The 24,341-nt window shown below is 33.3% G+C and overlaps 2 protein-coding genes and 2 non-coding genes across 4 annotated transcripts; 1 reads left to right on the top strand and 3 right to left on the bottom strand.

The window, feature by feature from the left end:
* Nucleotides 1-477: 477 nt before the first annotated feature.
* Nucleotides 478-1,782, bottom strand: LOC131170345 (uncharacterized). The gene has a single exon (XM_058129398.1). It carries the CDS (start codon nt 1,780-1,782, stop codon nt 478-480), a length of 1,305 nt encoding a protein of 434 aa, XP_057985381.1.
* A 732-nt stretch (nt 1,783-2,514) lies between these two features.
* On the top strand, nt 2,515-2,621 carry LOC131170737 (small nucleolar RNA R71). Its single transcript, XR_009141505.1, has one exon. It is a non-coding gene; the product is annotated as a small nucleolar RNA R71 (small nucleolar RNA).
* A 2,838-nt stretch (nt 2,622-5,459) lies between these two features.
* LOC131170850 (small nucleolar RNA R71) lies at nt 5,460-5,566 on the bottom strand. Its single transcript, XR_009141615.1, has one exon. It is a non-coding gene; the product is annotated as a small nucleolar RNA R71 (small nucleolar RNA).
* Nucleotides 5,567-15,544: 9,978 nt separating this feature from the next.
* On the bottom strand, nt 15,545-17,452 carry LOC110664512 (G-type lectin S-receptor-like serine/threonine-protein kinase RKS1). Its single transcript, XM_058129397.1, has 4 exons — nt 17,296-17,452; nt 16,187-17,239; nt 15,961-16,029; nt 15,545-15,585 (listed from the first exon to the last, which is right to left on the bottom strand). Exons 1-4 carry the CDS (start codon nt 17,450-17,452, stop codon nt 15,545-15,547), a joined length of 1,320 nt encoding a protein of 439 aa, XP_057985380.1.
* Nucleotides 17,453-24,341: the final 6,889 nt, after the last annotated feature.

Here is a 24,341-nt window from a genome sequence, read left to right as displayed (position 1 = left end):
TAAATTCCTATCAGACTACAAAATTGTATATACACTAAAAGGTGAAACTTAACAAACATTATTTTTGCACTTCAATAAAGCTCACATCAGTCCTAAATATCAAAATTGATCCTCATTCAAGTTGCATTTCACAGAATTTACACAAAACACAAAATCAAACATATGCTATCAAGTAGACTGCAATTTGAGCAATTTAGCACAAGTTTAAAGGTGTTCTTGTTCACAGTGCTTGCATAAAGTGCAGAATGTTGCTTATACTTGCTTCCCTTTAATTCTTTGTTTTTGCAACAAGTGTAAACTTGCCCAATCTTCATGAATGACCTACAAAAGATAAGCAAATGTCACTTTTGAGTTTAATGAGGGTGAAAACTAAAATGAAAATGAAATGGAAAATTAATGAACTATAAAAGGATACGCTTGGGTTGCCTCCCAAGAAGCGCTTATTTAAGGTCATTAGCTTGACCTTCTTTTCAAAGCTCATGGTGGTTGGAATTGGAAAATATTACCTCCCTTCACAACAGGTGCTGAAATGAATTTATACTTCAACTTTTTCCCATTATATGTGAAAATACCTGTTGCTTTGTTCAGAATCCCAACTATGTCTTGAAGAATATTCTTACAAACTTTAGATGAATCTCCTCTTTTGAGTGATTTTGATGGAGGCTTGAGCTTAACTTTTGAAGCTTTGTTGTTAACCAAATGAGATGGTGAAGCTGACTTTTTCTTTCGCACTTTATGCTGATTGCATTGCATTGGAATAACTTGATTTTCCTCTAGTTTAGTAACTTCAATTTCAGCATCATGCTCTATAACATCTACCCTATAACAAGAATTCATCACAGCTGGTTCCTTGGAATGTTGGAATAAATTAAACTCTATTTCCTCCTCCCCCACTGTCAACTTCAATTTCCCATTCTTTACATCTATATTAGCTCCTGCAGTGGCTAAAAATGGCCTTCCAAGTATGATGGGCGTTCTTACATCCTCCTCCATCTCTAGTACAATAAAATCCACTGGAATGAAAAACTTCCCAACTTTTAATGGTACATTCTCTAAAATCCCAACTGGATACTTTATAGATCTATCAGCTAACTGCAAAGAAATAGTTGTGGGCTTTAGATCTCCAATCTTTAACTTCTCACATATGGAAAGTGGCATCAAGCTAACACTAGCCCCCAAGTCACATAATGCTCTCTCAATACTTGTTTCTCCAATGTGACATGGTATGGAAAAACTTCCAGGATCTTTCAGCTTTGGTGGGAGCTTGTTCTGCAATAAAGCACTGCACTTCTCAGTAAGTGCAACAGTTTCATAATCTTCCAACCTTCTTTTATTTGATAAAATCTCCCTCAAAAACTTAGCATAAGAAGGCATTTGAGAAATGACATCGGTGAATGGAATGTTGATATACAACTTCTTCAAAACTTCAAGGAATTTCCCAAACTGCTTATCTAATTGTGCTTTATGAAACCTCTGAGGAAAGGGCAATGGTGGCTTGTACGGTGCAGAAGGCACATATTTCTCTTCTATTTTCTTTTTATCTTCTTTCTCTTCATTTGCTTCCTTACTAGCTTTAGCTTTAGTTGAAGTGGATTCACTCTCACACTCATCTTTCTTTTCTTTCAACTTTACTTCAATTTCGTGTTCTTCCCCCATTACCTTTCCACTTCTTAAAGTAACAGCATTGCACTGCTCCCTTGGATTCTCAGGTTGGCTAGGAAGCTTCCCAAAAGCTTTGCTATTTGAAGAGCTAGCCTGTTGAGCTATTTGATTCTCTAACATCTTGTTGTGTGTTGCCATTTGATCTACTTTAGATGCTAATTGAGAAATCATTTCTTGTTGACTTTGGTGGCTCACAAGTAGAGTTTCAATCATAGCTTCCAACCTAGCTGTCTTGTCTGGTTGTGCTTGTTGTGGTAGAGGTGGAGCAGGTGCATTTTGAGGTTTAGAAATTCCAGGAGGAGGACCTCTATTCTGCTGAAAGTTCTGATGTTGTTGATATCCAGAAGGTTCTTTGAAAATTCTGATTTTGCCCTTGTCTACCTCCCAAGAGAAATTTGGGTGGTTTCTCCATCTTTGGATCATAAGTTGCAGAAAATGGGTTACCACTGGTCTTTGATTGTAGTTCCCACATAATCCACTTGCTCACTTGAAAAATCTTGATTTAGTGCAGAAAAATCTCGCACAATTGACATTTGCACTCAATTTCTAGTGTATTACGGAACCTCCTATGAAGAATCTACTTTCATACTTAACTTGTCCATCTTCTTTGTCAAAGCATCAAACTTAGCATTAATCATATTCATGGCATCAAGCTCGAACATACCAGCTGGTTTCTTGATCTCATTCCTCTCACAACTCCATTGGTAGTTGTTATAAGCAATTTTATCAAGAGCAGAAAAAGCTTCATCTTCAGATTTCTCCATGAGGTCACCTCCAGAAGATGCATCAATTGTACTCCTAATAGCTGGTGAAACTCCATTATAAAAGTGTTGAACAAGCATCCACTTAGGAATCCCATGATGTGGACATCTCCTTTGCAAATCCTTGTATCTCTCCCATGCTTCATACAAGCTCTCATCATCTCTAGGTTTAAAAGAAGTCAGCTCATTCCTCAACATTAGTCTTGCTTGGTGGAAAATATTGAGCCAAAATGCTTGAGAAAGTTCATCCCATGTTGTGATAGAACCCGTGGCAAAGAATGTAACCACTCTCTAGCCTCGGTCCTTCAAAGAAAAGGAAATAACTGAGTCGAATTGCATCATCAGAAACTCCATTTATCTTCAACATATCACTGATCTCAAGAAAGTGTGCTAGATGCACATGTGGACTTTCACTTGGATTTCCTCCAAATTGTGCTTGTTGTACCATTTGACAGAGTGCAGGCTTCAGTTCAAAATTATTAGCTTCTACCCTTGGTCTTGTGATACTTGGCATGAAATCTCCAATGTTAGGATAGGCATGATCCTTCACAGAGCGGTTGTTATTATTGTTGTTGTTGTTGTCAGCCATTTCTTCTTGTAATTGCTCTTGCTCTTGTGCTCTTTCTTGTTGTTGTTGAGCTTTAATTTCAGCTTTTCTCCTCTTAGATTTGATGCATGCATTTTATATCATCATTTAGGAGTAATTTTTGCACATAATTTACCCTTATTCATAGCTATTATTTTAGATATTAGTATATATTTAGTCAATTTTACAATTTTCACATTTCTTAGTTTAATTTTTGGAATTTATTTGTTTTGTAGGTTAAATCTGGAGAAATTTGATGTATTTTGATCAGAGTAGCCATTTGGAGGAGATTAAAATCGAATTGCAAAAAAAAAAAAATTTTGAAGTTGAGAAAAAAAAAATGGCCGAGAGCGACACAACCCGCGACACAACTGACTCGGCTTATGTCGCTTTTTCGAAAATTTTTGACGTGGCATTTCAGTTACTCCAGCCTTTTTACCTCACTTTTTCTAGATCCTTCCCCCTTTTACCCATTCTAGAACAATCCCTTAGCCTATATAAAGACCCATTTTATCACTTTCTTGGAATATAGAGAGCATAGAGAGCAAGGGAGGCATTTTTAGAAAGATAGAAAGAGAGCAAGGGAGGCATTTTTAGAAAGATAGAAAGAGAGCAAGGGAGGCATTTTTAGAAAGATAGAAAGAGGGAAAGGGAGGAGCATCTTCTGCATCTTCTTCCAGCAGCAGCAAGGATCAAGTTTCTGCACTTTTCTGCAGAGATCCTGCTGCAAATTTGCTGGGTTTTTCTACCCCTTTTAGCTTACATTTCCATTATTTCTTCATTTCTTCATTTGGGTTTGTCTTTAAACAATGATTTGTGAGTAGTTGATTGAGATTCTAGAGATGGGTTTGTAAATATTGATTTGTTTTGTGGTTTTGAACTGATTTAGCCATTTAAATGAAGATTGTTATATTTTGATTTATTGCTTGTGTGCTTATTTCCTTGCTTGATGAATGGGCCCTCATTAAGTTAAGTTTTAATCCTTAATAGATGGACTGAAAAGTGAATATTGGGGATGGATAATCTTGCAATAAACTTTATTTTCTTGGTGTTAGAAATAAGCTAAGAAGATTAAGGGGAACTTTCCAAAAATCAATTAGAGCATTAATTGGGTTTTTGTTAGATTTGAAATACCGTGAAAACAGGGTTTGATTTAATGAAAACCAATTTTGAGATGCTTGAAAATGTTTACAAAAATTAAATAATTGATTTCTCAAAATTGTAATTCTCATGTGTTTGGCTAAATTAGGGAAAAACCACATGCAAACAATATTGAAAATCCAATCTCTAGAATCAATTTATTTTTCATTGAAATTAGATATAAATCCTCCAAACCTCATAAATAGCAATTTAAATTTAAATCCAATTTAAATCCAATTTCTATAATCACTTTATTTTTATTTTTATTGAATTTAGATTTAATTTCTCTCAATTTCATAAATAGATATTTCAAATTAATTTTTGGGTAATCTAGTTTAATTAATTTTAGTTAATTGATTGATCTAGTTTTAATTCCTCAAATACCAATTTTAATTCCAAATTTCATTTTACATCTTTAATTTTTGTCTTAATTTTAATTTTTAGATTTTATTTTTAATATCTTTTAATTTTTGTCATTCTAATTTGCTTATACTTTTATTTCCAATTTAAGCACAATTCCCTGTGGATCGATATCAATTTTTAAAAACTATACTACTGTGACCCGTGCACTTGCGGACACCGTATCAAGTTTTTGGCGCCGTTGCCGGGGAATTGTTTGTTTTTAAGTTGGATTTTAATTGTTTTAAGCTAATTAGAATTTTTATTTTCTTTTATTTTCACTATTGTTCCTTGTGTTTTTCAGGTACTTTTCTTGTTTATGAGACGATCGAAAAGCACAAGTGATACTGAATTGTTGTTCAACCGAAATTGAAAAATTCATGAGCCAACAAAAATGAGTACAAGAGAAGAAAAGAAGCAGAAAAAGAAGAACAACAAATATTTGAGCAAGAGGAGACAATAGAAAATATGGAGAATCAAAATAGAGCTATTGGTGGAAACAATGGAGCAAATGAGCAAAACGGGCAAAATGCTGTGGTTAATCAAAATGATCCTCAAAGAAGATCCATGTTAGACTATGCTTTTCCTAGATGTACTGATGTGAGAGATAACAGACCTATTATTGGAGCTAATCAATTTGAATTAAAAACTGGTCTTATTCAAATGGTTCAGAATTCACAATTTGGAGGTAGCCCACTTGAAAATCCTCATTCTCATTTGAAGAAATTTTTGATGATATGTGGTACACAAAGACAACCTGAGTTTCGATGAAGTTATTCGCTCACATTATTTCCATTTTCTCTTGATTCACATTGGAGTGGTATGACTCACTCCCACAAGCTATTATAGCTACTTGGGAGCAGATATCTCAAGCTTTTCTATCTCAATTTTTCCCACCTGGGAAAACTACTCATTTGAGGAATTTGATGGTAGCTTTTAAACCAAGAGATGATGAAACTTTGTATGAATCTTGGATGAGATTTAAGGAGCTTGAAAGGCAATGTCCTCATCATGAAATACCCAAATGGATGATTGTTCAGAATTTCTACACCAGAGTTACTCCAGCCATAAGAAACACAATTGATTCACAAGCAGGAGGAGATTTCATGAGAATGACAAGTGAAGAATGCTATGATCTATTAGAGAAGATTGCTCATAATACCCATTTATGGGGAAATCCTAGAGCACTTGAGCCAAAGAAAGTCGATCTATGAACTTGACTCAATTAACTACATGAATGCAAAATTTGATCAGTTGACTCGGCTTAGTGATTTTTACACAAAGGCAACAACCTCAACTCCTACAACTATGCAACAAGTTGCCTTCACAAATGGAACTCAAAGTTGTGGAGTTAATTATTCTTCTTATGGTGATGATTATTTGCAAGAGCAAGCTGCTTATGCAGGAGGTTATGAACATAAACCTATGGGTAATTCTTATTCTAATATGAACAACTCAACATGGAGACCACAAGCAACTTTTGCTCAACAAGGCCAAAGCTCAAATTATGCTCATAACCAGCAGTTTATGCAGCAGAACAAGCCTCAATTTCTGCCTCAATTTCAGCCCACAAGGCAGCCACCACTGGATATCAAGCAAGAGCACAACAATCCCTTCCATCCCATGAACCAAGCCATCCTTGGAGAACATGATGGAGAAATTTTTGCTGAACAAAGCAAGATGAATAGCAAATTGGAGGAAGAAATGCAACACATGAGACAAACCATGGATCAATTACAAGTCCACAACCGCATGTTGGAGACTCAATTGGCGCAACAAGCAAGCTCATCAGAAGCAATTCCTATGGGAAACTACCTAGCCAACCACAAAACCCTCATGAACAATGTAAGTTGGTGACCTTGAGAAGTGGTAAGAAAGTAGGTCAAGAGAGTGAAAACAAGAGAGAAGAAAAGAAAGCACAAAAGAAGAAAATTTAGTTGAGAGCAAGAAAAATGAAAAGAAGAAGAAAGCAAAAGTGAGCAAGATGAGGAGAGAAACCATACATCCCACAGACCTTACAAACCCACCCTTCCCTACCCTCAAAGATTCATCAAGCACAAACTAGACAAGCAATTTGGCAAGTTCCTTGAAGTGCTAAAAATTGTATATCAATGTGCCATTCATCGAGGCACTATCCCAAATGCCGAGTTATGCCAAGTTTTTGAAGGAGATTCTTTCCAACAAGAGAAGGCTAGAAGATTATGACACCATCAATTTGGGAGAGCAATGCGGTGCTATAATCCGTAAGAAGTTACCTCCCAAACTCAAAGATCCGGTGTGTTTTCCATTCCTTGTCATATTGGTGATAATCAGGTGGCAAATGCCTTATGTGACCTTGGAGCTAGTGTCACCTAATGCCTCTTTCAATATATGAAAAATTGAATATGGGAGAGTTGAAGCCCACAAACATGTATCTCTCATTGGTGGACTGCTCAATTAAGTATCCGAAGGCATTCTTGAAAATGTGCCTATCAAGGTTGGAAAATTTTACATTCGGTGGACTTTGTCATTTTGGATATGGAAGAAGACACAAAAGTTCCTATCTTATTGGGAAGACCCTTTTTGGCAACATGGTGCATTAATTGATGTAAAGGGTGAGCAATTGACACTTAGAGTGGGAGATGATCAAATGATATTCAACATCAATCCAGCCATGAAAAGAAAACATGAAGAAGTTGAGTCTTGTTTTGGGTAGACATTATTGATGAGATTGTTCAAGAGCATTTCGAAAAAGCTATCCACAAGACCCACTTGAAAATTGCTTAGTCCATGGTGGGAGCATTGATGATGATAACATGGCTATTTTTATGCAATACTTGGAAAGCTCTCCACCACATCCTGAAGCCACAATTTTTCAACTTGAAGGAGTGCAAAATTTGGAGATCAAACCACCATCATTAAAGGTAGAGGATGCCCCAAAGGTAGATCTTAAACCTCTTCCTTCCAACCTCGTATGCTTTTCTTGGACCCAATGAAACATATCCTGTTATAATTAATGCATGTTTGACTAATATTGAGAATGACAAATTGTTGAGAGTATTGAGAGAATATAGAAGAGTTTTGGGTTATGCAATTGATGATATAAAGGAATTAGTCCAACGGTTTGTATGCATAGGATTTTCCTTGAGCCAAATAGTAAACCTTCCATTGAACATCAAAGAAGATTGAATCCTACAATGAAGGATGTTGTGAAAAAGGAAATCCTAAAATTACTAGTCACTGGAATTATTTACCCTATTTCCGATAAAGGAGTGGGTTAGTCCTGTGCATGTTGTACCAAAGAAAGGTGGGGTGACAGTTGTTAAAAATGAAAATAATGAATTGATACCCACTAGAATCAAGTACAGGTTGGAGAATGTGCATAGACTATAGGAAGTTGAACAATGCCACAAGAAAAGACCATTTTCCTCTTCCTTTTATGGATCAAATGTTAGAGAGATTAGCCAAGCATTCATTCTTTTGTTACTTAGATGGATATTCGGTTTCTTTCAAATTCCAATACATCCGATGACCAAGAAAAACTACCTTTACATGTCCCTATGGCACCTTTGCATATCGAAGGATGCCATTCGGATTGTGTAATGCGCTGGCACATTTCAAAGGTGCATGATGGCTATTTTTCTGATTTTATTGAAGAAATTATGGAGGTCTTCATGGATGACTTTTCAGATATGGAACTAATTTTGATTCATGCTTGACTAATTTGTCTAAAATCTTGCAGAGATGTCTTGATAATGATTTGGTGTTGAATTGGGAGAAATGCCACTTTATGGTCCAAGAGGGAATCGTTTTAGGGCATTTAATCTCAAAAAGGGGAATTGAAATGGATAGAGCCAAAATAGAAATTATTGAAAAATGCCCTCCAACCATCACAAAGGAGTGCGGAGTTTCCTTGGACATGCTTTGGGTTTTACCTACGATTTATTCAGATTTTTCTAAACTTGCTAAACCCTTAACAAATCTTTTGAATCATGATGTTAAATTTGATTTTAATCAAGATTGTATGGTTGCTTTTTGCAGGTTAAAGACGGCATTAACAATACTCCTATCATGCAACCCCAGTTGGACTTTGCCATTCAAATTATGTGTGATGCAAGTGAGTTTCTTTGTTGGAGCCGTCCTGGCCAATAAAAGATAGAAAACCTTATGCCATTTACTATGCAAGCCGAACCCTTGATGAAGCTCAAGTCAATTACGCCACAACGAAAAGGAGTTCCTTGCGGTAGTATTTGCACTCAATAAATTTCGTTCTTATTTGGTCAACTCAAAGGTAATTGTTTTCACCGATCATGCAAAGAATAAAGTACTTAATGAGCAAGAAAGAAGCTAAATCTAGGTTGATTAGATGGATTTTATTACTTCAAGAATTTGATTTGGAAATAAGAGATAAAAAGGGTGTTGAGAATGTGGTGGTGATCACCTTTCTAGGATAAAAACGAAAATAAAGATGATGAAATTATGCCAATTGATGAATTTTTCATGAATGAGCAATTGTATGTGTTGAATTCTGCACTTCCATGGTTTCTTGATATTGTGAATTTCTTGTCTTGTGGTGTCTTGCCACCGATTTATCTTGGCAGCAAAAGAAAAGATTCTTGCATGATGTTAAATTTTATTCTTGGGAAGAACCGGTTTTGTTTAGGAGATGCAATGATGGAATAATTAGAAGATGTATACCAGAGGAAGACATGCATGATGTTATTTACCATTGTCATTCCTCTCTGAATATGGTGGTCATTTTAGTGTCTCAAAACTGTTGAAAAAGTCTTGACATCAGGTTTCTATTGGCCTAAAATGTTTAAACATGTGAGAGACTTTGTAAGCAAGTGTGATAGGTGCCAAAGGGTAGGCAACATTTCCAAGAGAGATGAGATGCCCCAACAGTCCATATTAGAAGTTGAATTATTTGATGTGTGGGGAATTGATTTCATGGGGCCATTTCCATCTTCATATGGGAATAAATATATCTTGGTAGGGGTGGACTATGTATCTAAATGGGTAGAAGCTATAGCTACACCTACCAATGATGCAAAAGTTGTGGTAAAATTTCAAAAATTTGTTTTGACTGTGTTTGGTGCCCCGCGTGCCATAATCGGTGATGGTGGTAGCCATTTTTGCAACCACCAATTTGAAAAGTTGATGAGAAAATATGGGGTAAAGCATAGGATTGCCACACCATATCACCCTCAAACAAATGGCCAAGTAGAAATCACAAATAGAGAAATCAAGCAAATCTTGGAGAAAACTGTCAATAAGTCCAGAAAAGATTGGTCCCTTAAATTAGATGACACTCTTTGGGCATATAGAACAGCATTTAAAACCCCCATAGGAACTACACCTTATAGGTTAGTTTTTGGGAAATCATGCCATTTGCCCGTAGAATTAGAACACAAAGCTTATTGGGCCATTAGAGCAATCAATTTTGATTTGCAAGCTGCTGGACATAAAAGACTTTTGCAACTTGATGAATTAGAAGAATTGAGACTTGATGCTTATGAAAATGCTAGGATCTATAAAGAAAGAACTAAAAAATGGCATGATAAGCATATCAAGAAAAAGGACTTAAAAGAAGGAGATTTGGTTCTCTTATTCAATTCAAGGTTAAAATTTTTTCCAGGAAAATTAAAATCAAGGTGGTCAGGTCCATTCAAAATTGTGAAAGTTTTACCTCATGGTGCTGTGGAAATTTTTGGTGAAAAATCTGGTAATTTCAAGGTAAATGGACAAAGGTTGAGGCATTATTTAGCCGGTGAGCCAATTGAGAAAATAGCAACTTGCTATCTTTCTCATTCTCCATGAAATTTTGAGTAAGTATGGTCAAGCTAAAGACCTAAACTTAGCATTTTTGTGCATAACTCCCAATTTTTCTTTCATTTGTTTTAAGTTTTTTTTTTTTATATACTCCTTATTCAGAGTTTAACATTGTTCTAATTTCCTTGTGCAGATGGGATACAATGCATTGCAAGCAAATGAGCATATAAAAAAAAAAAAAAAAAAAAAAAAAAAAAAAAAAACATTTCATGTCTTTAATTTCATTGCTTAATTACTTCATATTTTGAACTTATTTTGCTTGTGTTGTTTTTATTTTACTTGAACCATTTACTTATTCAGTTTTTTTTAGTTCCTCATAAAATACATTTTTCTTTTATATTTTTAGTACATTGCTCACTTGCTTTTATGTGCTACTTCGGATTTACACTTGATGGCTATATTTTTGAGCTTAACTTCCCTATTCCAAATTTTTGAGATTAATCGATTTAATTAATGGATTCCATTGCACTGTTTCTTTTGCAATGAGTGCAGCAGCTGTCCAAATTTTATCTAATTAAATTGGCTGCACTTCAATGAGGTAACAATTCTCATCTCAGCTTGTGTCACTGTCAACACAAGTTGTGCTATCGCTTATGCAACAGGGTAATAATTCTTTATGCACATATGATCTACCCATTTTCTGCACATTATCCCATTCCATGCACTCTTCTAACATTGAGGACAATGTTCATTCTGAGTATGGGGGAGAGGGTAAATTTTTTGCAAAAATTATTTTTCCTTTTTCATTTGCATATAGTGACACATTCATTACTACGTATATACACTTGCATATAGCCTCATATACTTAGTTACGCATACTTAGTTGCAATTAGGTTGACTATACATTTACACTCATGCATATCATTCACTCATTTAAAATTTTTGAATTTTTAAACCAGTCTTTGAATTCCATAAGCCACTTATTCAAGCAATCCAGCTTGCCTTTAGATGGTTAGTGGAATGAAAGTTCCAGCTGGGTACAAAGTCTTAAGCATTATTCTTTCTCTTACTTAATAGCTGAAAATTAATATATCAATTTAGGTATGCAGTGCTAGTTAGTTATTTTGAGTTTTGAGTGTCTGGATAAGCCTTTAAGGAAGAAAATGGTCATTGTCGTCTCACCATTCCTAGAACAAGCATCTTAGATCTTTCAAAGCGAAATTTTTAACTTGCATTTGATAAGAATATGATTTAGGCATTCCTTCATATTTTAAACCTCACATTTAGCCTTAACCTACCTCAATTTCATTTTAACCCTTGCAAACCCCCTTGAACCTTAATCTCCTAATTTCTTTGGAACCCAAATCATTTACCTAGCCATTAAACCTAAACACTACCACCTATCTATGAGAATAGTATTTTAGCAATTAAGTGCATAAAAAAATGATAATGATATAAAAAAAAAAATAATAATAATAATAATAATAAAAAATTAATAATAAAAAAAAAAAAAAAAAAAATCTCGGAGGATTGAAACATCTTGAAAAGTGCTAGAGTAATTGTCAAAAGTTGAAAAGGTCACCAAAATATCCCAAAGGTAATTTTGGGTGTGACATGAAATAGGGACACATACAAAATCAAAATAAAATAAAATAAAATAAGCATAAAAAAATAGTCCCTTTGTATAATCATTGTGATAGCACTTGAGATTCATTGTGAATTTCTTTCCTCTTGATATATAAAAAAAAAAAAAAAAATATTGGATGCACTTTGAGTTTCATGATTAATATTATTCTCATATTTTGTTTACCTTATTCCCTTTCTTTGTTAACCACAATTTTACCCTATTAGACCCCATTACAACCCTTAAAAAGACCTAATGATTCTTTGAAAAATGCTTGTTACATTAGTAGAGTTAGATCTTTTATGCTTGCATATGGGTTTGGCAATATAATCTTCCATACATTACTCACCATCTATTTGAGACACATTGGCTATCTATTTCATTTAGGTTTATTTTGGCACAATTGACTCTTGTAGTTGGTTGGTATTTGTTGCTTGGGTTGATTGGTTAATTCTTAGCTATTCTGTAATAGTTGAGAGTGCTTGCTTCATTCTTTGTGCTTTTGCTGGTGGGAATTTGGAATGTTGGTGGCTAGAGGTAAGTTGGTGGTTTGGATTAGTGAATTTTGTGTTTTCAAAGACTGATTCTATTCCCTTCCAAATGAGTTTTAATGAAATTTTGCTTGAGGACAAGCAAGAGTTTGAGTATGGGGGAATTTGATGCATGCATTTTATATCATCATTTAGGAGTAATTTTTGCACATAATTTACCCTTATTCATAGCTATTATTTTAGATATTAGTATATATTTAGTCAATTTTACAATTTTCACATTTCTTAGTTTAATTTTTGGAATTTATTTGTTTTGTAGGTTAAATCTGGAGAAATTTGATGTATTTTGATCAGAGTAGCCATTTGGAGGAGATTAAAATCGAATTGCAAAAAAAAAAAAATTTTGAAGTTGAGAAAAAAAAATGGCCGAGAGCGACACAACCCGCGACACAACCGACTCACTTATGTCGCTTTTCTTGGAAATTTTTTGACGTGGCATTTCCGTTACTCCAGCCTTTTTACCTCACTTTTTCTAGATCCTTCCCCCTTTTACCCATTCTAGAACAATCCCTTAGCCTATATAAAGACCCATTTTATCACTTTCTTGGAATATAGAGAGCATAGAGAGCAAGGGAGGCATTTTTAGAAAGATAGAAAGAGAGAAAGGGAGGAGCATCTTCTGCATCTTCTTCCAGCAGCAGCAAGGATCAAGTTTCTGCACTTTTCTGCAGAGATCCTGCTGCAAATTTGCTGGGTTTTTCTACCCCTTTTAGCTTACATTTCCATTATTTCTTCATTTCTTCATTTGGGTTTGTCTTTAAACAATGATTTGTGAGTAGTTGATTGAGATTCTAGAGATGGGTTTGTAAATATTGATTTGTTTTGTGGTTTTGAACTGATTTAGCCATTTAAATGAAGATTGTTATATTTTGATTTATTGCTTGTGTGCTTATTTCCTTGCTTGATGAATGGGCCCTCATTAAGTTAAGTTTTAATCCTTAATAGATGGACTGAAAAGTGAATATTGGGGATGGATAATCTTGCAATAAACTTTATTTTCTTGGTGTTAGAAATAAGCTAAGAAGATTAAGGGGAACTTTCCAAAAATCAATTAGAGCATTAATTGGGTTTTTGTTAGATTTGAAATACCATGAAAACAGGGTTTGATTTAATGAAAACCAATTTTGAGATGCTTGAAAAAGGTTTCAAAAATTTAAGAATTGATTTCCCTCAAAATTGTAATTCTCATGTGTTTGGCTAAATTAGGGAAAAACCACATGCAAACAATATTGAAAATCCAATCTCTAGAATCAATTTATTTTTCATTGAAATTAGATATAAATCCTCCAAACCTCATAAATAGCAATTTAAATTTAAATCCAATTTAAATCCAATTTCTATAATCACTTTATTTTTATTTTTATTGAATTTAGATTTAATTTCTCTCAATTTCATAAATAGATATTTCAAATTAATTTTTTGGGTAATCTAGTTTAATTAATTTTAGTTAATTGATTGATCTAGTTTTAATTCCTCAAATACCAATTTTAATTCCAAATTTCATTTTACATCTTTAATTTTTGTCTTAATTTTAATTTTTAGATTTTATTTTTAATATCTTTTAATTTTTGTCATTCTAATTTGCTTATACTTTTATTTCCAATTTAAGCACAATTCCCTGTGGGATCGATATCAATTTTTAAAAACTATACTACTGTGACCCGTGCACTTGCGGACACCGTATCAAGATTCTGCTCTTAAAGCTTTTGCTGTCTTCTCTATTTCTGGGTCAAAGAATAGATTGATTTCTTCACTTTTTGTCCTTCTCATAAAATAAAGCACCTGAAAAACAAAAATAAACAAATTCTCAAAGTAAAATGGTAAAAAGAAAATAAAATAAAATGCCCAAATTAACCAAACAAACAATCGTTCAATATCAAGCAAAAATCAAATCCCCGGCAACGGCGCCAAAAACTTGTTGGCGACTTATCCGCAAGTATACGGGTCGTCTCAAGTAATAAAGTGATGAATCAAGTATCGTTCCCACGAGGATTTGCTGTTTGATTACTAAACTATGAATGAAGCGATTATTTGGGCTAATGATTAATGAATAAATGGTAAATGTAAATGAGCAAGGTAAATTGATTAATCTAATTGAAATGGGTAAAGAGCAAACAAATAAATTCTAATTCTAACTCGCAATTAAACTAAAATTAACAATGGGTAATTTAAACGAAAGTCTAATTATGGTAAAAGTGATTCCAGAGTTGGGGGTTTATGCATAAATTAATTGGGATTTGTCTTGGGCATTCCAATTTTTAGGGAAAAATAGAGTTTGAAGGAAATTGATTCTAAATTCCTTTGATATCTTTTTCAAGCAAATCAAAGTGTATTCTAAAATAACCAAACCTACTTTCGTATGTATTTGATTACTTTAAAACCCATTAAGTTTTGTAACCAATAATTAATTCCTCTTAAAGTCCTAGTTTATTTCTAAATCTAGGTGATTTTAAGTTCCAATCCTTGATTAACTATCAATGACCTTCACCTTTCGGTCCTTCAATCAAAGATTAACACAATACCCAATGGGTACCAACATTAGGCAAGTAAATCAAGCACACAAGGAAGGAATCAAAACTCATATTCATATAAAATAAGGAAATACCCAATCCAAATCCACAAATTAATCTAAAACATATTTCCCAACTCTGAAATCTAAAGAAATTACTCACTCATGATGGTATTTACAAGAAATATAGATGGAAGAATAAAGAAAAACATGATAAAAGGACTGAAATAGGAAAACCCAGGTGGAAGAACCAAGGTCTCTGGTTTCTGAGCTCAAAAACTCGTGCAGCAGCTCCTCCTCCAAGAGAAAATGGCGCCTCCTCTCCCTTTCTATTAAATTTTCTTTCCTTTTTTTTGTTTTTCTCCCTCTTCCCCTTGTGTCTTGTGGCAAAAACTAGGAAATGATGAATTTATATGGTCCCAAAAAGCTGCCCTAAAAGTAAATAACAGCTAAGGAGTGGATAGGAAATGAGGTGTAAAATTATCCAAGTCAGCAGCACTATTCACGTTCTGGGCATTCTGCTTAGGGTTCGGCTTAACCCTAAGCAGCTTCTTAGCAAATTTAGCCTCTGGTCGCCTTTATGCGCTTAAGATTAAGCGGACCTTCAAAGAAATCTCGGCAGATTTATAGTAAAATGGACTTTTCTGCTCATGCTTGACTTGTGTTGCACCTTAAGCATTGCCGCTTTACCCTGAGCATGACCTTAAGCAAGGTCTCAAGCAAATTTCGGCTGGTTTGCTCTTTCAAGGCTTGATTTCTTCAACTTTCCTCCATGCTTAAAGAATCCCAAATTTCTTCAAATCACTTCCTAATGCACTCATTGATCCTCGATTTGCCACAAAATCCTATAAAAAACAACAAAATTACAAAAATCAAATATAAAGTATCTAAAATTAACAAATAACTAAAATAAAGCTAAAAACATAAAATATACTAAAATATAAGAGCAAAATGGATGCAAAACTACCCTAAAATGCCTATATGAAATGAGTGTAACAATATCCCTTTCCTTGCAAGAAGGTCCTTGCGCTTATTTTCATATTGAGCTGAAAGGGGAAGACGACAAAAAGAAACACTGCAACTATTAATATGATAATCAACCAGTCATCTAGAGTTAGCAGAAGAGCAGATTTAAACAAATAATCAACAAAATGAATAGAAAAAAAGAACCCGAATTTCTAATGAGAGTTTGCTTGAAGATACCTAACTCAATTGCATCCACACGCACATATATACTCTGTCCACCTTCCGTAAATACTCTTGTATCTAGCAAATCGCCATACCATGTCAAACATCCACTTCCTTCTGTCGTACCTAGACTTGCATATGCAGTGCATGAACAATTCCTCAAGCACTCATTTTTACAAGCTTTCATATCCAAATTTGCCGATACACGGGCAACTGAAGTATCCGGAGCCTTCACATTTGCCACCTCTACGAATCCTTCACCGTTTCTGCAGGGTGCCGTCTGATTCTTCCTAACGCACCCGACTGACCCATCTTTCCGATGCCATTGTTGAGGTGATTTGGGCTGGTACCCGGGAAGACAAGTGCAGTTGATTTCATCATTGTACCGAACACAGTTACCATACGCTCCACATAATCCATAGATGTCACAGTGGTCCCTGGGCACAGATGCGAACTCTTCCCATCGACCTAGGTTCTCATGCCATTTGGACCGTTGGTAAATGCCGGACTCATTCAGCACTCCTATTGTCAAGATTGAGCCATATACAACGTTCCACGAGAAGGAAATCTCATTTTCATTGTTCACATAGCTGTAGTTGAAGATAAATGTAACTCCCTGCATTTTAGGTATTCCAGACCATCTAACGCCATTCCAATGACCACCCCTCCATTTTGGAACATGACCCTTGTATATGAACAGTTGTGGATAACCTTCAGGGTTGATTCTAAACGAGAAATTGCCAGTACCAGGATCATCTGAAGATTTCCAAGATGTTAGGAACGAGTTCAGACCTTTTCTTCTGTCTAGCCCGAATTTTGCTTTGGGAAGCAAATAATTTGTCGGGTGTTCAAAGCTCTGCCATATGGTACTTCCGCTGTGAAACAATACAAGATTTCCCGAATCTAAGAGTTGAGCTACACAATTGTTTGTTGGCAAAGCCGAAACGTTTGTGAACCATAGGGGAGTCGTTTTGTTTCTGCTGTTAAGGACAACGTTTACGTGACAGGTGATTGAGACGACCCCAGATGTATCATTGATAGGAGAATCCCGATTTGCGACCCAAACAACTGTTTTTCGGAAATTTTGTTGTACCAAATTCCAAGATAACGGTAGCTCGATTTACCTGGACTGAAAAAACCAAGTGCAAAGGTTTCCCCTGTAGAAACTATAACGTCTCCATCTACAATGGGTTGGTTAATGGTTATGGTGTCTAGTGAAGTGCAAAATTGATGCATAAAGACAATCAGCAATATAATGGGAAGCGTTTTCACATGATTCATAATTTGTATCTTGCAGGAAATACTTCTTGAATAGTGATAGAAATGAGGATGTTCCCAAGAATTATTGGAAAATATAGCAAATTGGAAGTTTAAAATTGATAATTAACAAAATCAAAGCATATGATTAAAATTGATACACGTAGCACAAATTTAGCAAATTTTTCTTGTAATTTGGCCTAATTAATGGAAAGAAACTAACTACACTTTTGATGATAGTTCCAGATTAAGACAATCGCATGGTTATGTTTGGTAGAGCATCGTAATGTAATGTAATCAATTATTTAATGTAATCAAAGTTGTAATATAATGTAATTGTTATTACATTCCTGTGTTTGGTTGCAAAATAAAAATCTAAATAGTGTAATACAATAATAATTTTTAATTAATATTTACTTTATTTATAGTGTTAATAATAAGTATTAATGGTTGAAATGATTAGTAATCAAGTGGTAGTGGGGGTGGTGATGGTGACAATGATAATTAAATGGTGGTGGTGGCAAGGTGAAATAGCAGTGGTGGTAATGGCTAAGTGATGATAGAAATGATAGCGACTAAGTGATGATAATGGTGCTCGTGCTAGTGATTGGTAGTTGAGTGGTAGTGGTGGCTAAGTGGTGGTAGTGACAGTGACAACGATAGTTAGATGGTGGTGGTGGCAAGATGAGATAGTAGTGGTGGTAGTGGCTAAGTAGTAGTATAAGTGATAGTAGCTAAGTGGCAATAATGGTGGTAGCGGTGATAGCGATGGTGGTAACAGAATGGTGGTGGTGGTAGTAGTAATGATGGGCGTGTAGTGGTAATGGTGGTAGCAGTATTGACAATATATATAAAAAAAAAAAGATCAAAACAAGTAATCATGATTTTATTTAATTTTATATGTAATGATCATTATGTTACTTTTAGTCTAATTGATTATATTATGTAATTGTCATTCTATTATATCAAATTCTTTTGTACCAAACAACATAATAAAAAATGCAATATAATCATAATTATATTATAACTTTGATTATATCATACCAAACATGACAGTGTAATTGCAGTAGATAGGATTTACCAATACATAAGGCATGAGACATAGAAGACCAGACACCAGTGCTTACTCTCAAATATGGGCTATTTTCACCACTTGTCCCTCAATTTGCTGATTGTATCAATGATGTCCAACTTTAATTTGTATAATAAATTTCCTTTTTTTTTTTTGCCTCAGAATATAGAGTTTAATTAATAAAAAGAAGGGGTTATACAATAATAGGCCCATCAATAGTAGTCCAATCTACAAAGCAACAAAGAGACTTAAAAGATAAGAGCCCAAGCCCCATTAGATAACTAAACCCTAATTAATCTATTCAAGTATCCCAAATGAAAATAGGTTGAACCACAAATTGAATGTTGCAACACCGTTTGGGGAAGAAACAATGATCAAATGGATCATAGGGGCAAAGCCCTTCCAAATCAAGGATAAGAAAACAATGACGATTCCTGAGGAAGTCCTAGCAAAACCATTGCCTAATCAATAAACTCACAAACGGCAAGATCAAGCAATGCAAAAGAAAAGACATGAAGCACCAAAGAGAAGAAGATCGTGTAACCCAGATCACCATTGCAGGTAAGGTCAACAGCTCATGGAGGGTGATGAGGCAGAGCTCAAAATAGCAATGAAAGCCTTGAGGGTCGGCTATGAAGGCGAACCCGACTAAGCACCCTTGAGATGTCATTATTCTAAAAATGTGTTCCTCTCCTAGAGCAAAAATATCACACATATAAAACAATCTCTTGCATGCAAGAAATCCAACCAAAGAAGCAAAACCCAACATACTAGACTAACAAGACGTCCTCACTAATTAATAATGGTCTACCACCAAAAAAATCCACTCAAAACCTTATTTATAAACAAAACCCCATCCGAAGGAGGAGAGGACACAACCTACGTATTGGACAGGGATGGAGGTTCTCTCGGCCCAAAGGGGGTAGAGGGAATCACTGAACAGCAATCACATAGAGGTCGGCCTCCTCAGATGAAAAAAGACGAAAGAGCAAAAAATGCAAAGAAAAAGCAATTAATTTGTTTAATAAAAATACCTTAATTTCAATTTTAGTGTATTAAAATCCATGTAACTTACTATATCAATATGTAGTTTAACTAATGACTAAATTTCACCTACTGTCTCTCAACTTAAATGAGTGTATCATAGTTATTCCTGAACTTCGTTTTGCATCATAAAAATTTATACTTTAATTTATTTGGTAAAAAAATTTTATAAAAGTATTTACAGTAAATCATAAATTATGATTATATAAATTTTCTTTCAAACTTTTATAGGTAATTTAAAATTTTAAAAATTTATTTATTTTTGACTTATTTTGAAATAAAAATCGTACTTTAAAAAATGGTATAATATTTTTATAAATAATTATAATTGATCAATTATTTAATTTTTTATTAAAAGTTATATAATTAATATTATTATTTTAAATAAAAATTAATAATATTATTTTTACTTGTATTACTTTTTAATTCAATTTTAGGTTGATGTCTAAATAATTCACATATAATTTATCTTAATTCTTTGATTTTATTTTAATGGAAGAAAATTGATAATATACTATTTTACTTTATTTTAATGATATTCACACTCTAATTAAAAATGGATTGCATGGGTTGATATTATATAGTTTTTGTCTTTCTTTCTTACATTTGCCAAATAATATATTCAAATTTAAATTATTATTTAACACATTTTGTATTAAAAATTATTTATATATTAAATTAAAATTTAGAAATTTTTATGAGAGACTTATATGGTATGCTTATCTAAGTTAAGGGATAATGAGTGAAATTTAATCATAAGTTAATCTTTAAATGAATAATATCAAATTATAAAATTTTTAATAATACTCAAATTAAAGTTTAAAAATTTTAATAATATAAATTATAGTTAAGTTACTTTACTTATATAACCACCTATATTGTATAATCACAAATAAAATTAACCCAATAGTTTCCCAACACTTTGTGCCACCATGACATGACACGTGGAAAATCTTGGAGCTAGACTAAAACTTATATTTGGTCCATGCAAGGATTAAATCATCTAAATAATTGATAACAATAATGGTTGATGCTACTTGGAACCAAAAAAATTAATGGTAGATGTGCCACATGGAGTAACTAGTTGAATCATTCAAACTTTGAAAAACAAGCCTGACACTTAATTTTATTGATTTCTTTGTCAGCTTTAAGGTACCAGGGATGAATTTTTGACATTGAATTTTTCTCTGCTTTGTTGTCATATTTATTATGGGCCAATAGCATGGTCTTGCTTCACCATCAAAGTGTAGTACGAGGGATGTTTTAAGTACAAATCTCTCCACTTATTTATTTTAAGATTGAAAATCTCATAAATTTTTTATTTAAAAATTAAAATTTAGTAATAATTTAATTTAATTTAATTTCTTTTTTTATCAATCTCATATTTAGAAGAAAAATTTTTAATTTATTTTTATGTATAAAATTTTTATCAATAATATTATATAAATTAATTACTGATAACCACTAAAATAAATTCGTGCTAAAGAGTTAACTAACGAAGCAATCAGATATTGAGATATTGTAGATTTTATCAATTATCATTTAATTATTTTATTTTAATCATTCATTTTCAATTTATTAAAATAATATCATTCAATTTTAATTTACATTTAAAAAATATCATTTTGACTTGTCATAATAAGTTTGTCAATTGTTAAAATGAAATTACAATTTTATCCCTAATTCTTTGAACAAAAACATCTGAGGGGATTCCTTGTGATCTAACTGGTAAGACCAGTCCCCAGTTCCTGAATCATTTGCGAATTCTTTCAAGATGTTAGGGACCGATTAAGACCAGTTCTCTGATAGAGCTCAAGTTTTACAGAAGAAATTATTAATTTTTTTTACCACTTTAAGATAAATATTTAATTGCTAGACTATCAATATGTTTTGCAAATATGTATTTATAATTTATTAATATCATTTTTATTATATAGTAGCTTATCATTGATGGATATTCCATCCCTTGAGAATAGAGGCCTTAACACTAATTAATAGACACGTAGACCATATATATATATTTAACATGCTATATAAAATTTGTATTTATTTAATTATAAACTAGTTGTTACGATAATTAGGTTGGTCTATTGAATTATTAGGCACATGCCCAACGCGAAGGTAGAGGTGTAGTAGGACCAGACCAGTTCCATCTTGTTTAGCTGGCTAGCTTCTAAAAATTATGGATAAAGAACAAAAGAATGCCGGCAGCTCAAGACACCTGCCCGATATAAAATCCATGTTTTGTCCAATCAATTCAATCTATTAATAATATATCCCCTCCTGCTGCTAGTGGGGCTATATAGTAAATGTATATATATATATATATATTTGAAAGATTTAAGTTTAATTTTTTTTCTTTATATGTATAATAAAAAAGTAATTTTAAAGATATAGAAAATAATTTTTTAATTATGATGTAATTTAAAAAGTAAATAATAATTTACCCAATAAGGGAATGTGCCATATTAAGCAAGAGCCTGGTAGAGCCCAAGATGGTCGAAGCATTGTTATAAAATAATCCTTTCAGCATCATCCTGGATTAGAACAAGATTACCTGAATCCAGGAGCAACTTCTTATCTTGTGAGAGAATGTATACATAAACAGTTGGGTGGTAGCCATTATCAATATCAACATTGTTTCCCCACAAGGAGTAATGATATGAAACTGAAGTTTTGCTGCCATTATAGCCTTGAACTAGAAGCGGTCCTAATGGGATTTGACTGGGTCTAGACGTACACTTCAAAATAAATCCAATTGTCTAGACGTACGCTTCTTGTCGTTCTCATTGAGAAATGGATACCTGCAAACTGGATTCCATGAACATCTAGCCCACATGAGATGTGACATTATAACTTTTTTTTCCTCATATGTTTTTACATAATCAAGTTGCAATTAGTGGAAAGAGAGCCTAATTTTGAAGGCATCAATTTTTCTTTTTCTTTTTTTTTTTCTTTTTTGAACTGATATTAGATTTTAATTTGAAGACTGATACATGAGCTGGCTATGATGAGGCCGAAGCCCAAACAACAAAATGCACCAAATCTAGAGCCCAAACAGACCAGCAAATAAGCCTAGCTTAAAGCAGACTCAAACTCATAGATAATTTTAGCCGAGTAATACTACAAGAGAATGTAATACTTAACAGAGGAAAAGAAAGAGCATGGACTTTAGGAATCTGAGTCCGACCGTCCCGTTGATTCATGCAAAATAATTTACCTATGATGGAAATAGAAATGTTCAATATTTGATCTTGGAAGTAAGGATTGGCCAAGTTTCACGTTGGAACGCAATGGATTATAGTCAAGTTTGTGCCAATTAAAAATACATTTGAGAAATATTTTTCCTCATATTTACTTCTTTCATGTACCTGTTTTCACATGATTAAACGCATTAAAATACGTAATTTTTTGTGAAAAATTTTGAGTAATTTTACAGCTCATCTCTAAACTTCGCTCAATATTTCACTTTCGTCCTTTAACTTTAATTTGTTACTAAAAAATCTCTGAACTTTATTTTTATTTTATAAAAATCCCTCTAAGCTGCTATAGAAGGTTTTTTAGGTTAAAAAAAGTAATGAAATTACCTTTTTGCTTCCTTTCCTCTCACACTTAAAAAACACCGACCATTTCAACCACCATCTGGACTTTTCACGAAAATGTTAATGCTATCACAACGATCTGCTTTTTGTAAAGGAGGAAGATTACTCTTCACTGGAAAGTATTGAATCTGTATTTATAGATGTCATACTATAGCTTAAAGAAATTTTTTTAATATGAAAAGTTGCTATTACAGGTTAAAGTAATTTTTTCGAAATAAAATTAAAATTTGAGAATTTTTTTGTAACAAATTAAAGTAAAGAGATATAAGTGAAATACAGAGCAAAATTCAGAGACCAGCTATAAAAATCATCCGAAAAATTTTACCATTGTTTGTACAGTGAAATTGGAGTGTGATTTTGTGATTAATTGGAGGTGTTATTGTCTTTTCCTTTGAGGTTTTATTTTGTCTTCCGTCTCCCTTCGCACAGTTTTTTTTCCCCACTTTGCACGTGCCACATCAGATTAACCATTTCCTTTATACATGCCATCCACACAAAACCATATTGTTTTACTGCAAAGAGGGCTGCTTTGATGGTTCCTCTTTCTTTTTTGAGACGATTCGTTCTCAAATTTGTGATGTTTCTCTTTTCTTGCAATGCCCGTTCACGTGTTTATTGAGAAAGGGATTTTCTTCTACTCTTTCACTACCTTTTACTTTGATTTGATGGTCTTCAAGCTTGCTTTCAGTAGAATAATTGTTGGAGTGCCCATGGTCTTTGTGCTCTCCAGGTTATTGAGTTGCTCTTTTTCTTACCACACCCACCACACACCACCACACCCCTTTAGTCGTGATGCTGCTCGGATACCACTCAGAAATGGTTTATACATGCTGATGAAAAATTATAAAAAAAATTATAGTTAGGATGTGAGGTTTTGAATTTCAACTCAAACATTGCTTTGTAGCCTACTATTTATTGTTCTTTTTTCGATTTAAAAACTAAAATTTTGTAATAATTCGATTTAATTGATTTCTTTTTTTTGTCAATCTCATATTTAGAATGAAAACAAAAATTAATTCTTTTTAACTTAAAAAATTTTCATTTTAAGAGAAATAAAAATAAAAAATAATTGTTTGAGAATTCAATTGATTTTTTTTATCTTCCGAACAATTTATTTCAAAGGAAATCAAAAGTTTTTAAAGTCCAAATTAATTGGACTAGTTTGGTGTGTGTGTCTATTATGACAAATTATATT

The sequence above is a fragment of the Hevea brasiliensis genome, chromosome 11 (genome assembly GCF_030052815.1).
Source record: "Hevea brasiliensis isolate MT/VB/25A 57/8 chromosome 11, ASM3005281v1, whole genome shotgun sequence".
Classification (NCBI taxonomy): domain Eukaryota; kingdom Viridiplantae; phylum Streptophyta; class Magnoliopsida; order Malpighiales; family Euphorbiaceae; genus Hevea; species Hevea brasiliensis.
Note: the sequence above shows the minus strand (reverse complement) of the source record. Positions and strands in the feature narration are given on the sequence as shown.

What these genes read in the sequence shown, in the direction of transcription:
- LOC131170345 (XM_058129398.1), bottom strand. Translation starts at nt 1,782, where the DNA reads ATGTTAGAGAATCAAATAGCTCAACAGGCTAGCTCTTCAAATAGCAAA.
- LOC110664512 (XM_058129397.1), bottom strand. Translation starts at nt 17,452, where the DNA reads ATGAATCATGTGAAAACGCTTCCCATTATATTGCTGATTGTCTTTATG. An exon ending in ACTTGGTTTTTTCAGTCCAG is followed by an intron (nt 17,240 to 17,295) that starts GTAAATCGAGCT and finishes TCCGAAAAACAG; the next exon opens with TTGTTTGGGTCGCAAATCGG. An exon ending in GTTACACTCATTTCATATAG is followed by an intron (nt 15,586 to 15,960) that starts GCATTTTAGGGT and finishes ATTTCTTTGAAG; the next exon opens with GTCCGCTTAATCTTAAGCGC.